Source organism: Lagopus leucura, unplaced genomic scaffold (genome assembly GCF_019238085.1).
Source record: "Lagopus leucura isolate 7727_CA_CO unplaced genomic scaffold, USGS_WTPT01 Super-Scaffold_73, whole genome shotgun sequence".
NCBI classification, from domain to species: Eukaryota; Metazoa; Chordata; class Aves; order Galliformes; family Phasianidae; genus Lagopus; species Lagopus leucura.
In genome coordinates, this window is record NW_024962252.1 from 37,271,766 (window position 1) to 37,285,212 (window position 13,447).

The following is a 13,447-nucleotide window of genomic DNA, read 5'->3' on the forward strand; positions in this document are numbered from 1 at the left end:
CAATTTGTGTCTTTTGGCAATTGTGCCTTTGCTGGATACTACAGAGTCTTGCTGAGTCTTCTTTACTGTCTTCTATTAGGTATTTTGATACACATTAGAAGGATGTCTTCTGAGCGCTCTCTTCTGCAGACCAATCAGTCCCAGCTCTCTCAGGCTCATATGTCAGATGCATACAATACTAGTGTGATAATGACCATATATAGCATGGGGTATAGCAGTAAGATCTCCAAAAAGCACATTCACTTTAATCAGAATTTCTCGGGGTCTTCAGTTGATGATGTATATTCTCCTAATGATTTTGTTATGTTTGGTTGTGCTATTTTAAGTGCTAAATACATTTAATTTTTATTAAGCCAGATTTTTCTGCATTTTTGATATATCACATCAGAAGGAAAATAAACAGCAGCAACAAGAATCTTAAGACTTGGATTCTTTTCCAAGAAGGTTATGGTTTAAAATCTAAACACTTCAGACTTAGAGGTGTCTGAATTCCTACATGACTGTGAATATTACTGTCGCTGTGAATGACAGGTTTTGTGCATAACATCTTGTTGTACTTGCTTGTGGGAGTGAAACAGGAGATACGGTTTATGCTATGTTAAAGAAATTCTGCCTCTCTCTGACTGAATGAAATAACATTTAGCTGCCAAAGCAGTAACTTGAGGAACTTTCTTTCTTTTAAAGCATGTGTATACACAACAAGAGGTGAGGGAACTTCTTGGCCGCTTAGACTTGGGGAACAGAACAAAGATTGGGCAGAAGGGTTCATCTGGGTTATCCCGAGCTGTATCTGCTTTTGGTATAGTAGGTAAGTGCTTTGTTTGTTTGTTACATTCTTATGGAGGTGAGGCTTACTGTGTCACACTATAGGTCTTTCTGCCTTCCCTTGTTTTAACTTTTTTTAACCAAAGATTTACACATAGAGCATGGACAATGGACCCCTGAATTCTAGAATTCCAGAGTGCCTCAGTTCCCAGTTGGACTTTAGGGTAAAATTTGGCAAGATTCAAAGAGTAAGGACTATTCACATAAATGATTTCACTACCTGGAGGATACAGGAGGAGCTTTGACATCTATTTAGCAACAGAAAGTCTAGCTGCTTCCAATGGAAGACTTTGTTGCTTACTGTCAGTAGGGTCTCCATATCTTACAGAGGTGAGACCATTTTTCTGAGGAGAGAGAGAGTAGGGCAGAAGAAAAGATTTGCTGTTCATTCTATCATACTGCAGCCTCTAATACTGACAGGGAGGAACATGTTATGCTTGCTTATCCTTCTTAAAGTTATAATGCAAAGGAAATTAAATATAAATGCAAGCAAGGATTATTTTTCCACACTGATATATTTGTTAGCATTGCAGTAGTTACTGAGTTTCAGGCTCTTTCTTTAAGGCAGCACCTCAAAGTGCTACCTTCCAAGAGCTAATTGATACCGTTTATTAGTTAATTAAACTTAGTACCATTGGATCACTGCCTGTATTATATTTATACTAGAAATAAATTTTGGTTCAGAGATGTTTATGTATTTCTAAATTAAATCTATACATTTTTATTGTATTTAATGTTTTGTTACACATTTTCCAGATGATATGTAAGAGCCATCTCAAAAAGAAACTCAATAAAGAAGTATGACAATCCTCTGTGGTGTGAAAGTTTGAATCTGGAGGGTTCAGAAGTGCTTTTTTTTTTTTTTTAATTCTAATCAGTAAAGTCAGAGCCGGCATTTTCTAGACCTCAGCAGGGTGAAGCATGTTTTCTGAAAAAGCAGATAGCAAGAAAGGATTGCCCTTAATGCTCTGAAAGGATCATTCTTGGGAGATTCTGGAAGACAAGGGATTTAATTCCCTGCTGCTAAGGAGAGAGAGAGAGAGAGAATGAAGTTGTCATACCCTCAAATCCTTTTCTTGTTTTCTGCTCCTCCCTACTAGAGGATGCATAAACCTAGAAAGAAAATTGGAGACTGGATTTCCTCCTTGCTCTGGAAAATGTAGATTTTGGGCTATGCTTCATTTTTAACAATGTGAGTCCTATAAAAAGCAAATGCAAGTGCCTTAAGCAGTCAGAAACTCATTCAGAATAATCTGTCTTATCCTGCTAATATTGAAAATACGCACAATGAAGGGAGAAAAAAGTGAAAACATGACAAAAAGCATCAGAATATAGCTAGAAGTCTATGTACTGTATTTTCTAATGCGTAGGAGTGGATTGCAAGAGTCTATCAATGTTTTTTTTCATTATTCGTGTATACATTCTTCTAAATTTGAGGGAAAAAAAATTGAAATCTTCAGCAGCTCTGATGGTTTTTCTAACTACAGTCAAACCAATGCAAACATCCAACTAATGGCATTTTAATGCTTTTTCAACAGGTTTTGTCAGGTTTTTAGAAGGCTACTATATTGTGTTGATAACAAAAAGAAGAAAAATGGCAGATATTGGAGGTCATGCAATATACAAAATAGAAGATACGAACATGATATACATTCCAAATGACTCTGTAAGAGTCACTCATCCTGATGAAGCTAGGTAAGTAATGGTAATATTTGACAGGTACCTTTTGAATATTTTTCCAAGCAGTGAGGAGCTGCAACTAGGTGTTTTGGTCGTGGATTTCTTTCTGTTCTGTCATTCAAATCATTTTATTTTAGTTGATAAATCAGTCCAGAACAATGGAGTGAGCAAGGTCTACAACTTCTGTGGCCTCTAGCCTGGAGTCTCAGAGCATTTTGATCTACAAAGGCAGTGTGATGCTAGCTAGTACTGTTTTATATTGTTTGAGTATACTGTCCTGTTTTTAGTCACTCATTCATGTTTATCTCACACAGAATCACACAGAATCACAGAATCACAGAATCACCCGGGTTGGAAGGGACCCCAAGGATCATGTAGTTCCAACCCCCCTGCCTAGCAGGGCCACCAAACATACACATTCAGATCAGGTTGCCCAGGACCCCGTCCAACCTGGCCTTAAACACGTCCAAGGACGGGGCATCCACAACCTCCCTGGGCAGCCCGTTCCAGGGCCTAACCACTCTCCTAGTAAAGAACTTCCCCCTAACATCCAACCTAAATCTTCCCTCCTTCAACTTGGATCCATTTCCCCTAGTCCTGCTGTTATCAGCCCTTTTGAAGAGTTTACTCCCCTCCTGGGTGTAGGTTCCCTTCAGGTATTGATAGGCTGCAATGAGGTCACCCCGCAGCCTTCTCTTCTCCAGGCTGAACAAGCCCAACTCCCTCAGCCTGTCCTCATAGGGGAGGTGCTCCAGCCCCCTGATCATCTTAGTTGCCCTCCTCTGGACCCTTTCCAAAATCTCAATGTCTTCCTTGTACTGAGGGCTCCACACCTGGACACAGTATTCCAGATGGGGCCTCACAAGAGCCGAGTAGAGAGGGACAATCACCTCCCTGTCCCTGCTGGCCACCCCTCTCCTGATGGAGCCCAGGATCCCATTTGCCTTTCGAGCTGCCAGAGCGCACTGCTGGCTCATATTCAGTCTCTCGTCCATCAGGACCCCCAGGTCCTTCTCTGCAGGGCTGCTCTCAAGGACCGTTCCTTCCAGTCAGTAGAATGCCTGGGATTCCTCCAGGCCAAATGCAAAACTCTGCAGTTTGCCATGTTGAACCTCATCAGTTTCACCCGGGCCCACCTTTCAAGTCAGTTGAGGTCCCTCTGAATGGCATCCCTTCCTTCCACCGTATCAACCGCACCACTCAGCTTGGTGTCGTCAGCAAACTTGCTGAGGGTGCACTCAATTCCCTCATCGATGTCATTAATAAAGATGTTAAAGAGCACCGGTCCCAAGACAGACCCTTGGGGGACACCACTTGTTACCGGCCTCCACCTGGACATAGAGCCATTGACCACCACCCTCTGTCTGCGGCCTTTCAACCAATTGCTTATCCATCGGGTCGTCCACCCATCAAATCCACTTCCCTCCAATTTGGAGATGAGGATGTGGTGGGGGACCATGTCAGAGGCCTTGCTCAGGTCCAGGTAAATCTCAAGCGAAGAGATCTTCTTTGCCTTTCAAGAAGTACTGAGTAGGCTATTTAATTTAATCTTTCTGTACTGTCAGAGTCTCGTGAACATAGGTGTCATACAGGGTGACAAGTTTACCCATAGATAAGTTTAGCTTTGTTTTCCTGTCTGTGATCTGGGCCTGAAACTGATTTTATCAGGGTGGGATAACTTGACTTTTATGAAATAATATCAAATAGTATCAGTAAACTGCTTTTTCCTCTCTACCAACTGTGAATAACCTAGGAGTTGTGATAGACTATGATGAACTGACGGCAGGTAATAAATGAAGGTGTTATTAACTATTAAAAAGGTTTCCATGTTAAGATATGGCTAATATGATCTCAGTATCCCCTCTTAAAATCTAACAGAACATATTATGTAATCAGTTTCAGTACCTGTGGTCTTTCATAGGTTGTGTTATGGTTTCTTCTGAGATGATGGGTGAAGCAGATACTTATTCATTTGAGAATAGCTTTGAAAATCAGTAACTGTTATATAGTGCTTTTTGAAATTTACTTTTGTGAACGCTAGAAATTTTGACCCACATTTGTAGAAAATAGAACTACAGCTGTATCTGAAACTGCCTGAAGAACACTATACACATACATAGATACTGTTTAAAAAAGACTACTAATTTAATCCCATTGTTGACGTTCTAGCGAGATTACCTGGCTATCAAAACAATTGCAATAAGATAGCTAGAGAATTTACAACAAGAATTGATATTTCTGTTGCTGGGGTCCTGAATGATTCTTAGTCTATCTAGTTAGTAATACTTTTCCCTATAACTTGCATTATTTTCTAGGTATCTGAGAATTTTTCAAAATGTGGACCTTTCTAGCAACTTCTATTTTAGGTAAGTATTGGTTACTTACCAATAATATTGTTCCACTTGATTTTGATAATCAACATTTTTAGGTTGTTATCCTAGAGAAGTAAGACAGATTTGATCACACTGTCCATTTTCTGTCTTTTGAACCTACTTTCTACTTCAACGGCGTAAACAGGAGTAGAGCCTTTACTGAAGCTGTAGAAGTATTAGTGACAGGGTAGAGGATCAATAGTAAAATTTAGTATTTCACCAATAGAAAAGCTGCAATGTGTGCTCAGCAGTAATCTCTTCTGTTTGATATGCAACCTGGTCAGTCTGTGCATGATCTTCATGTGGAGATCTGTGAATTTGGAGAAGAATCTGTAGAATAGAGAGAAATGTAGAGCTGAGTATCGTTGGAATTGGGGGTTCACTGTTTTCTTGCAGTTGTAAGTATAAGTACATTGAACTGAAATAGATACAGTTCTGCAGCTCAGACAACAACGTGATTTCTTTTTGTCCAATTCTGTTTATTGTAAAAATTAAATAGATAATGCTCACTTTGAAAATAGTGTATTTTGGCTCATTTGCTTGTCTTGTCAGTTTTTCTTTCTTGATCATGTTTCCCAGAAATAGAGCTTTGCTTTGGTTCCAAAACAAAGATAGAGAAATAGATGTCTCATCTAAGAAGAAGAAGAAACCTACCCAAGTTTCATGTCTGTTTCATGGTTTTGCATGGGAAGGCTTTTTTTTTTTTCCTCACTGCATGAAAACTGTTGTTTTCTTCTCTGTAAGCCCTAGAATTAAACAACCCCATTTTAAAATCAACTTGGAGATTATCAGCACATGTGTTTTTGTGGTTCTGCCTAGAGGAACAAGAAGAGGTTTCATGTAAAACTATCTGATAAACACATTTACCAGTTTAATTTAAATTGTTCATGAAAATGTAGTGAATGTTTGAGTTAGATGTTATTAGTAGCCGCCATAAATCTATTTACTAATTTGTTAAATATGATTAATGAATATCTAGAACTTAACTAGAGAACCAGTAATCACTGATGCTGCCTTAGGCTAAAATGGAAATCTCCTTGCATTTTTCTTCATGGGGAAAAGAACCCTAATGACGTACAAAATTTAGTAACAAGTATAATGTTGTCAGTGTAAAAGACATGAGATGCAGAATTTGTAACTAATTAAACTAATTAAAAAAACTAGACTAATTAAAATTAAATTAAATTAAATTAAAAAAAATTAGACTAATTAAAAAAAACAAACAAAAAAACAAGAACAAAAAAAACCCCGAACCACAGCTTTTGCTTATCAGCCTCCACTCTTAGGATGTATTTATAGCATAGTCATAAATTTGAGGACAGAAAGTTTTTATGGACCAATTTTTATTTTATTTATTTATTTATTTTTTGTAGCACTAGTTAGAGGTTGTTACTTAAATGTATTAAATCCTAGGTTGTTTGTAACATATTTGGATATTTCTAATGATCTGGACTGCTTTATGGGACAGAGCAAAGAAAGTTTTCAGATATGCTTTCTTTCAAAAGGCATGTCCAGTTTTCAAATACAAGAAGAATATACAGTTTAAACTATTGTAGCGTGAGTAATTTCTGTGTTAATAAAGTTTCTTTTGGAAACCATCTCTACCATTTGGCAGTGTAGAATCAGCATCTGTGTGTTTTGTTTAAATATGGTTTTTTTTAATGGAGAATACAATTCTGTGTTAAATAAAAGTGTGGATGGGGAGTTAGGATTAAAAAAAGCACAGCTGTTCTTCTGCAGTTATTAATAGATGTTAACTGTCTTATCAGTTACAGCTATGATCTATCTCACTCTCTTCAGTATAATCTTACTGTCTTGAGAATGCCACTTGAGATATTAAAAACTGAAACAACTCAGACCCGACAAGAAAGTTTTGATATATTTGAAGATGAAGGACTTTCAACACAGGGTGGAAGCGGTAAGCAAATATATTTAGTTAAGCAAATATTGTTGATAATGATTTCATTTAGAATATATTCCACTTTTTACTTTCTAGAAACCTCTTCTATACTGATCAGTACTGTCATAAATTGTGAATTAATAAAAGATTATATAAAGCACCAATTAGACATTTGAACAATGCAATTTCTAGAGATGGTTAATAGCTATTTTGGTAATTTATATTGCAACTCAGGTAGAGAATTGAACATGTTGACATTTTCCAGCAATAGATTATTGAACTGACTTGTAGGACTCAGTAGGAATGAATTGCAAACATAATAGGAATCAATAACTTTTTAAGTACTAATAAACCATTTTTTGTTTCATTTTGGAAAATACTGATGACAGAGGACTTGTATGACAGTAGTATCAACTTGATATCTTAAGTACTATCTGGAAGCCTAAGAAAAATCAATTTCATTTGAAAACTACAGCCTTTACTTTGGATCTGACATATGCATATAATACTCATAAAATCACTAATCAGAAATGAAAATTGTATTCTCTTCTATGCTTTGCAATTCCCCTCCAAAAAAAAAAAAAAAAAAAACAGCCCACAAAAAACCTGTTTCCCTAAATTCTCAGTATTGAATTACATTCAGTTGATGTTTCTAGGTTTTATTGTCCTGCGATTCATACAGGTTGTCTGAAAGCACTGTCATTAAATAGTGGTAATGCGCCATTTTTTTCCTTGTTTAAACATATAATATCCTATTTTTTGAAACGGGTAAGGACTCAGGTTCCAATACATCAAAAATTGAATTTTAATACATGACTCAACAATAGCTGCATTTCTTGATGTTGGTGTATATTAAGAAAACCAGACTAACTTATGATGGAAGAGGGAAAGAAATACTTTTTTTTTTAAAGCGGGCCGTGGTTAAGCGCAGTCTTCCAGAGCTCACATAGAATTGAATCTTATGAAGTCCTATCAGAAAATTCTGCAAAGTCTGTTAAAGGATGTTACAGGGGCTGCAGGGGCTGGCAGCTGCAGAAAAATTATAAATCTCAATAAATGCAGAGGTTCAGCAAGTATTTGAAGTTATCTGTATTTGGCAAACTTCAAGAACATGGGTAGACATTATGATGAGTCGCAGCCAAGAGAAAAATCAAAATAAAGATGCAATGAACTTATGTTTTTACAACAGTCCAATGTGGTTGAGTTTGTTTCTTGATTGCTAATGCATTTTCGTAACAAATCCCTAGGTGTTTTTGGAATTTGCAGTAAACCTTATGAAAAGTATGTGTGGAACGGGAAGCTTCTGGAGGCAGTAAAAAATTCTGTTCATCGTGATTGGCTGCTGTATATCATTCATGGATTCTGTGGACAATCAAGTATCCTTTTGCTCGTGAAACAAATCTCAGTTATCAATTTATAAAAACTTTGACCTTGTGAAATACAATGAACTATTATGTTGGCCCACAGCGCCAGAGGTAAGTGTTGGGGCATTATGGCAGTAAAGGTTGAACCTTCCTGACAATACTCTGTTACATGTTGTTGATGTGTGACAGATGACAGCAGAGGAGCAGTCTGACAAAATGGCATCCAAAATGGAAGTGTGTTGGGAGCAAAGGGTGGAATTGAATTCTTGGAAAAAATGGCACACATTGACACTCACTGCTACTTGTTCAGTATTTATGGAGACCAAACAGTGGATGTGAGCACAGTGAGGCAGTGGGTGGTATGTTTCAGCAGTGTTTCTGTTGATGCTGATGATAGACCTTTGTGATTACTGTGGAATTATTTTAAATGGGTCTATGTGGGTAATAATAGGAGAAAAAGCTCAAACTAATATATCATTCCTAATATCTTAGCTGTAAAGATTAGTATATTATGGGGACAGTAGATTTTGATCATCAGCAATCCCATGTTAATTCAGAAGCATGTTAAGAAAATATTTGGGAAAGTAAATACAAGTATGAAGCTAAGGTTAGAGTTGTCTTTGCAAAATTTAGTTTTACTTTTTCATTCTTGTCAAGCTTTGGTCATTGGCTTGGTGTTCAGACAGACAGGTATGTCTGTTTTTATATACCACTTTTTCATCTTTGGTCTTACTTGAAGTGGTAGATGTGGGTGGACCCAACTACCAGCATTATGCCTAAAGGCATTTCTTGACAATAATCTTCACTATGCGTATTTGATGAGAAGATGACTTCTTCCCTCTTTTTTGGGTCTCTTTTATGATAAGGAAGGAGCACAAAGTGACACAGTCACTTGATAATTTAACTTTTTATCTCTAAGTTTTGTGTGATATGTAACCCTTAACTTCTCTTTGAAGAACTGTTAATTTACGGTCGTCCTATATACGTCACTCTGATAGCCAGAAGATCAAGCAAATTTGCTGGAACACGTTTTCTGAAACGAGGAGCCAACTGTGAGGTAAATCAATTGTGATTTCAGTTTGGTATGGTATACTGGTAATTTTCCCTGGCCTGCTAATAATATGGAAAGCTTGAAAATGACTGACTAGTGAACTGAAATGTTGAGAGGGTCGTTGTGTCTTTCACAGTAACTGAAAGCTATTAGTACCATGATTTGGTGTCTTACTGTTTAATTGTACTCTGTCTGTGATGGTCAGTTCTCCATGATGCACAGTTCTGAAATGCCATGTCTTCCACAGTATGCATATTTCTGTTTGTTGTAGGGAGATGTTGCTAATGAAGTGGAAACTGAACAAATACTCTATGATGCTTCAGTCATGTCATTTTCGGCGGGGAGTTATTCTTCCTATGTTCAGGTTCGAGGTTCTGTCCCTCTGTACTGGTCTCAAGATATTTCAACTATGATGCCGAAGCCACCCATAACACGTATGTATTGATTATTCTTTGTGATAGATTATGGCTAGCACAACACCTGAGAGAGTAAGTGAAAACTGAACTTGTGAAAATGAGTAGGCTGCCAATGTATTTGTTCTTTGGGAGGCTATGATTTATGATAAACGTGGGGGCATATCAACATTCAACCATATGAACAGCTGCATTTGCTGTTATCAAGTAGGTAAAAAAAATCGTTGTCTTAAACTTAAAAGTCAGAAATGCCATACAAAAAAACTTATGGTTGAAGATGTCAGCTTTCTTTGTGCTTATTCATCTGTGTGCATTTATCTTAAAGGGTTCTGGATATATCGTACCTGCTGGAAATAGTGGAAAGCATTTGGACTAAATTTAGTGGGGCCAGAATAACTGATCTTTGTTACTAGCTCATGAAATCTTTGATTAAGATGTTACTTTTCTTGAAAAAGGAGGGTTTTGCATGAATAAATGAGAGTATGTAATCATATCACTTTAGAGAATTAGTAATTACTTTTTGTAGAGTACTTTTAAGGGAAAATCATCCTGAATATATGTATCTGTTGCAGTGGACCAAGCAGATCCTTTTGCACATGTTGCTGCTCTTCACTTTGACCAAATGCTTCAGAGATTTGGCTCTCCCATAATTATTTTGAATCTTGTAAAGGTACAGTATTTTGAATATTTTTTACATGTTTTCTGTAGAATCTCTGTGTACTTTTGCTTGTGCTCTGAACTAATGTTAGCTTGTAAGTGGCATATTTTTTTCATAAATTTAATGCTATGCAAGAGAGCACGTAACTTTGTAACTGCTTTGACTACGGTTCTTCATTGTCTCCCATTTTTATAGTTTTCTTACAACTTTTCACTGTTGTTCTCAGACTCTTACTATTTCCCCTGAAATGGAGTAAGTCAAAATAACTTCACCACTGAATTTTCCTTTAACTTCTTATTAAACTGTGGTTCCATGCAAAGTAACGTTTGCAGACTTCTTGAAAAATGTCTGAGTTCTTTGAAATATTATGGTAAAGACGTATCCTTTCTTTTTTTGCTTCATCAGATACAGTTATGGATGTATGATCAGGAGAGAAAGTTGAGGCATCTTGTGCAGGTTAACAGATAGTGCCAGAGTGAGCATATAGGGAAACTACTCTATTGCTGCATTAATTCATAGAATCATTGAATATCCCAAGTTTGAATGCACTCACAGGGCTCATGGAGTCCAACTCCTGGCTCCACATAGGACCACCCAAAATTCAAACTCTGAAAGCATTGCCCAAATGCAAACTGTGTGGTTTGTTTCCTACTCTGGAGTTTCCGTAATTTTTTGGATGTTTTCTTCTGATAATTTTACAGTGAAGTTAGTTCTGTCTTACTACATTTTTTTCTCCTTTAATGAACTGTTTCCACATTCTGTTTTAATATATTGAAATTCATTTGAACTTCTTTCTTACTTCTTTTTAGGCTTTTTAAAAATGCTATTTACCTTTTCATTTGTCACATTGTAGAATTGTATTCAGTAGAAAAGAGAACCTTCTTTGTGCATGTGCAGTCTGTTGCTAACGTAATAAAAGTAGGGAAATTTTCTTTTTTAAAAAAAAAAGGCTTTTAAAACTCAAAATTGTAATAAATGGCAACTAGATAACCTATTTTCTATTTCTAGAAGCTTTCCTGTTTAAGAGGGCTTTTAAGATTGTCTGAGAGTCTGTGGAATCAACTTATGATAGCAGTTGTTGACAAGAAAATAATTTTATTTCTTGCAGCCATAGCTTTCAAAGGCCATTGTTACAGTGTGAGTCTAGGCTCACGTGACCTTGACACATGAGTCATTATAAGCTTTTATTCACAGGCCCTTTGATAGTGTGGCTAAAAATGCATCTGTTTCTCTCCCTCTTTGTGGTTTCCCAGTGTTAGGATGCTAAAATTAAAATACTTTTATTATTTTATGTTCCAGTTAATAAATAAATAAGTCACCTTGTGTGCATATTGCTCTTGCTTCTACACAAAAACTAAAAATACTAGAGACAGAAATGCTTAGCTTTTGATTTCTTAGAGGGTGATGAAATGTAAATCTATTTCACACTTTACCTCTCTCTCCTAGAAATTTGCGAACAATTGCATTTTATATATTTACTTATTTATGGCTGCTCTTATATATGAGTTTAAATTGATCTGTTATAGGTTCATTGTAGGTTTTAGTTTGGACCAAGTTGAGAGAAAAGCCATCTTAAATAGAGCGCCAAAATATACGGTATATTCAGGGAACAACTATGAAGTTCTAAATGTTTTCATAATCTTGCAAAGCTGTTGTTCCCCATCTTCTGCCAGTAATGGAAGAGAATTCACCTGAGCCCCTTTGTACTCCAGAAACTAACGGGATATTCTTGTGCCCAGCTTTCAGTTCAGAGACTTTTTCAAAAGTGACAGAGCTTGCTTTAAGATGGTTAAGACAGAGCTGTGCATAGATTGAGAATGTACTGATTCACAAAAGGAATGTGAGTCTGTTTTAAAATGAGTATGCAGAGCTGCTGAATGAACTCGTTTATTTTCTATTTATTAGTTTCTTTAACAAGCAAAATGTTTAATAGTTGGGGTGTTGGTTTTGTTTTTTGTTTTTTTGTTTTGTTTTGTTTTTTGTTTTTTGTTTTTAAAAAGGTGTCTTTCCTCTTTTAAGATATTCTAGGTTGGGAAGAGCTTATAAAATCTACTGATTAATTGGGAAGCTCCAGGCACTTTTTAGCTTTCTACTTCAACCTTGTTGTTGGTGATATGTAGTACCGCTGTGATTCTTAATTAAAACAGGTCAAATATTTTGCTTAATAAAATATTACTAATGTAAATCTAATATTATTCTGATGTTGCTCTTCAAATTCAAAAGCTCATTTTCTGATTTTTTTTTTTTTTTTTTTGCCTTTCTGTATTGTTTAACATAATAAATTATTTTTGTTCGTCTTGTTTCTGCCTCATACTGAACTCATACTGAGCAAATACTGGAGTCTAGGTTAGAGAGTCCATGTAAGAGAATATCAGTCTGTAATACATGCACGCACACTCACACACACAGACACACCTCTATATGGATCTGTACAGGTGGTTGTTGATGATAGTACTGACATTCTCTTCCTTTTCTTTTTGCCAAAGGAACGTGAAAAAAGAAAGCATGAAAGGATTCTTAGCGAAGAACTTGTTGCTGCTGTGACATATCTGAACCAATTTTTGCCCCCAGAGCATGCAATTATATATATTCCTTGGGATATGGCCAAGTACACAAAAAGGTAGAAAATGTCATTATTTGTGTCATAGAACTGTAGAACTGTTCAGGTTGGATGAGACCTTAAATTTGACTAGATTTCGCACTCTGTTTTTCATTCTAAAATGGCATTGTGCACAGATAGGTCTATGTTCAATTTGTTTTATGATTAATTAGCAAATCTCAAAATAAGACTAGGTTTCCTTTCAGAAGGTATGCTAGACACAAGTTCTTGGCTTCTGTATGAAGCAATGCCAAGGAAGCTTATTGTCTAACTGATATGGGGAATGATACTAGATAATTAAAAGATCTCCCCTCTAGATTTAAGCTTGGTGTTTATTTATATGGGCATCCACCCAAGTACCCATGCAGAAAAGAACCTGAAAGCTTTGAAGATAAATTTTTTATGCAAATGAGATGTAACACATATATCCACCTAAAGAAGTTTACTGGAAATTTAATGAATACTGAGAATGATTCTGCTTTAACATGTAGTTCCAAAGTACATTTTCTGGAAAGCAGATCCTGTAGAAACATTTCAAATTAATCCTTCAAGCTCAGTGTAAACAATTGCTTAAAAAAAAGAAAT

At 36.3% G+C, this 13,447-nt stretch overlaps 1 protein-coding gene across 1 annotated transcript in view; it reads left to right on the forward strand.

Moving 5' to 3' along the window:
* The window catches only part of FIG4 (FIG4 phosphoinositide 5-phosphatase), a 62,801-nt gene that overhangs the window by 11,069 nt on the left and 38,285 nt on the right, over window positions 1-13,447 (forward strand). The window contains exons 3-11 of the mRNA XM_042894539.1: window positions 685-808; window positions 2,364-2,520; window positions 4,821-4,871; window positions 6,647-6,795; window positions 8,025-8,153; window positions 9,098-9,198; window positions 9,464-9,626; window positions 10,178-10,275; window positions 12,750-12,883. Of these exons, the coding sequence (XP_042750473.1) occupies window positions 685-808; window positions 2,364-2,520; window positions 4,821-4,871; window positions 6,647-6,795; window positions 8,025-8,153; window positions 9,098-9,198; window positions 9,464-9,626; window positions 10,178-10,275; window positions 12,750-12,883 (1,106 nt within the window). The remainder of the gene's footprint in view (window positions 1-684; window positions 809-2,363; window positions 2,521-4,820; window positions 4,872-6,646; window positions 6,796-8,024; window positions 8,154-9,097; window positions 9,199-9,463; window positions 9,627-10,177; window positions 10,276-12,749; window positions 12,884-13,447) is intronic.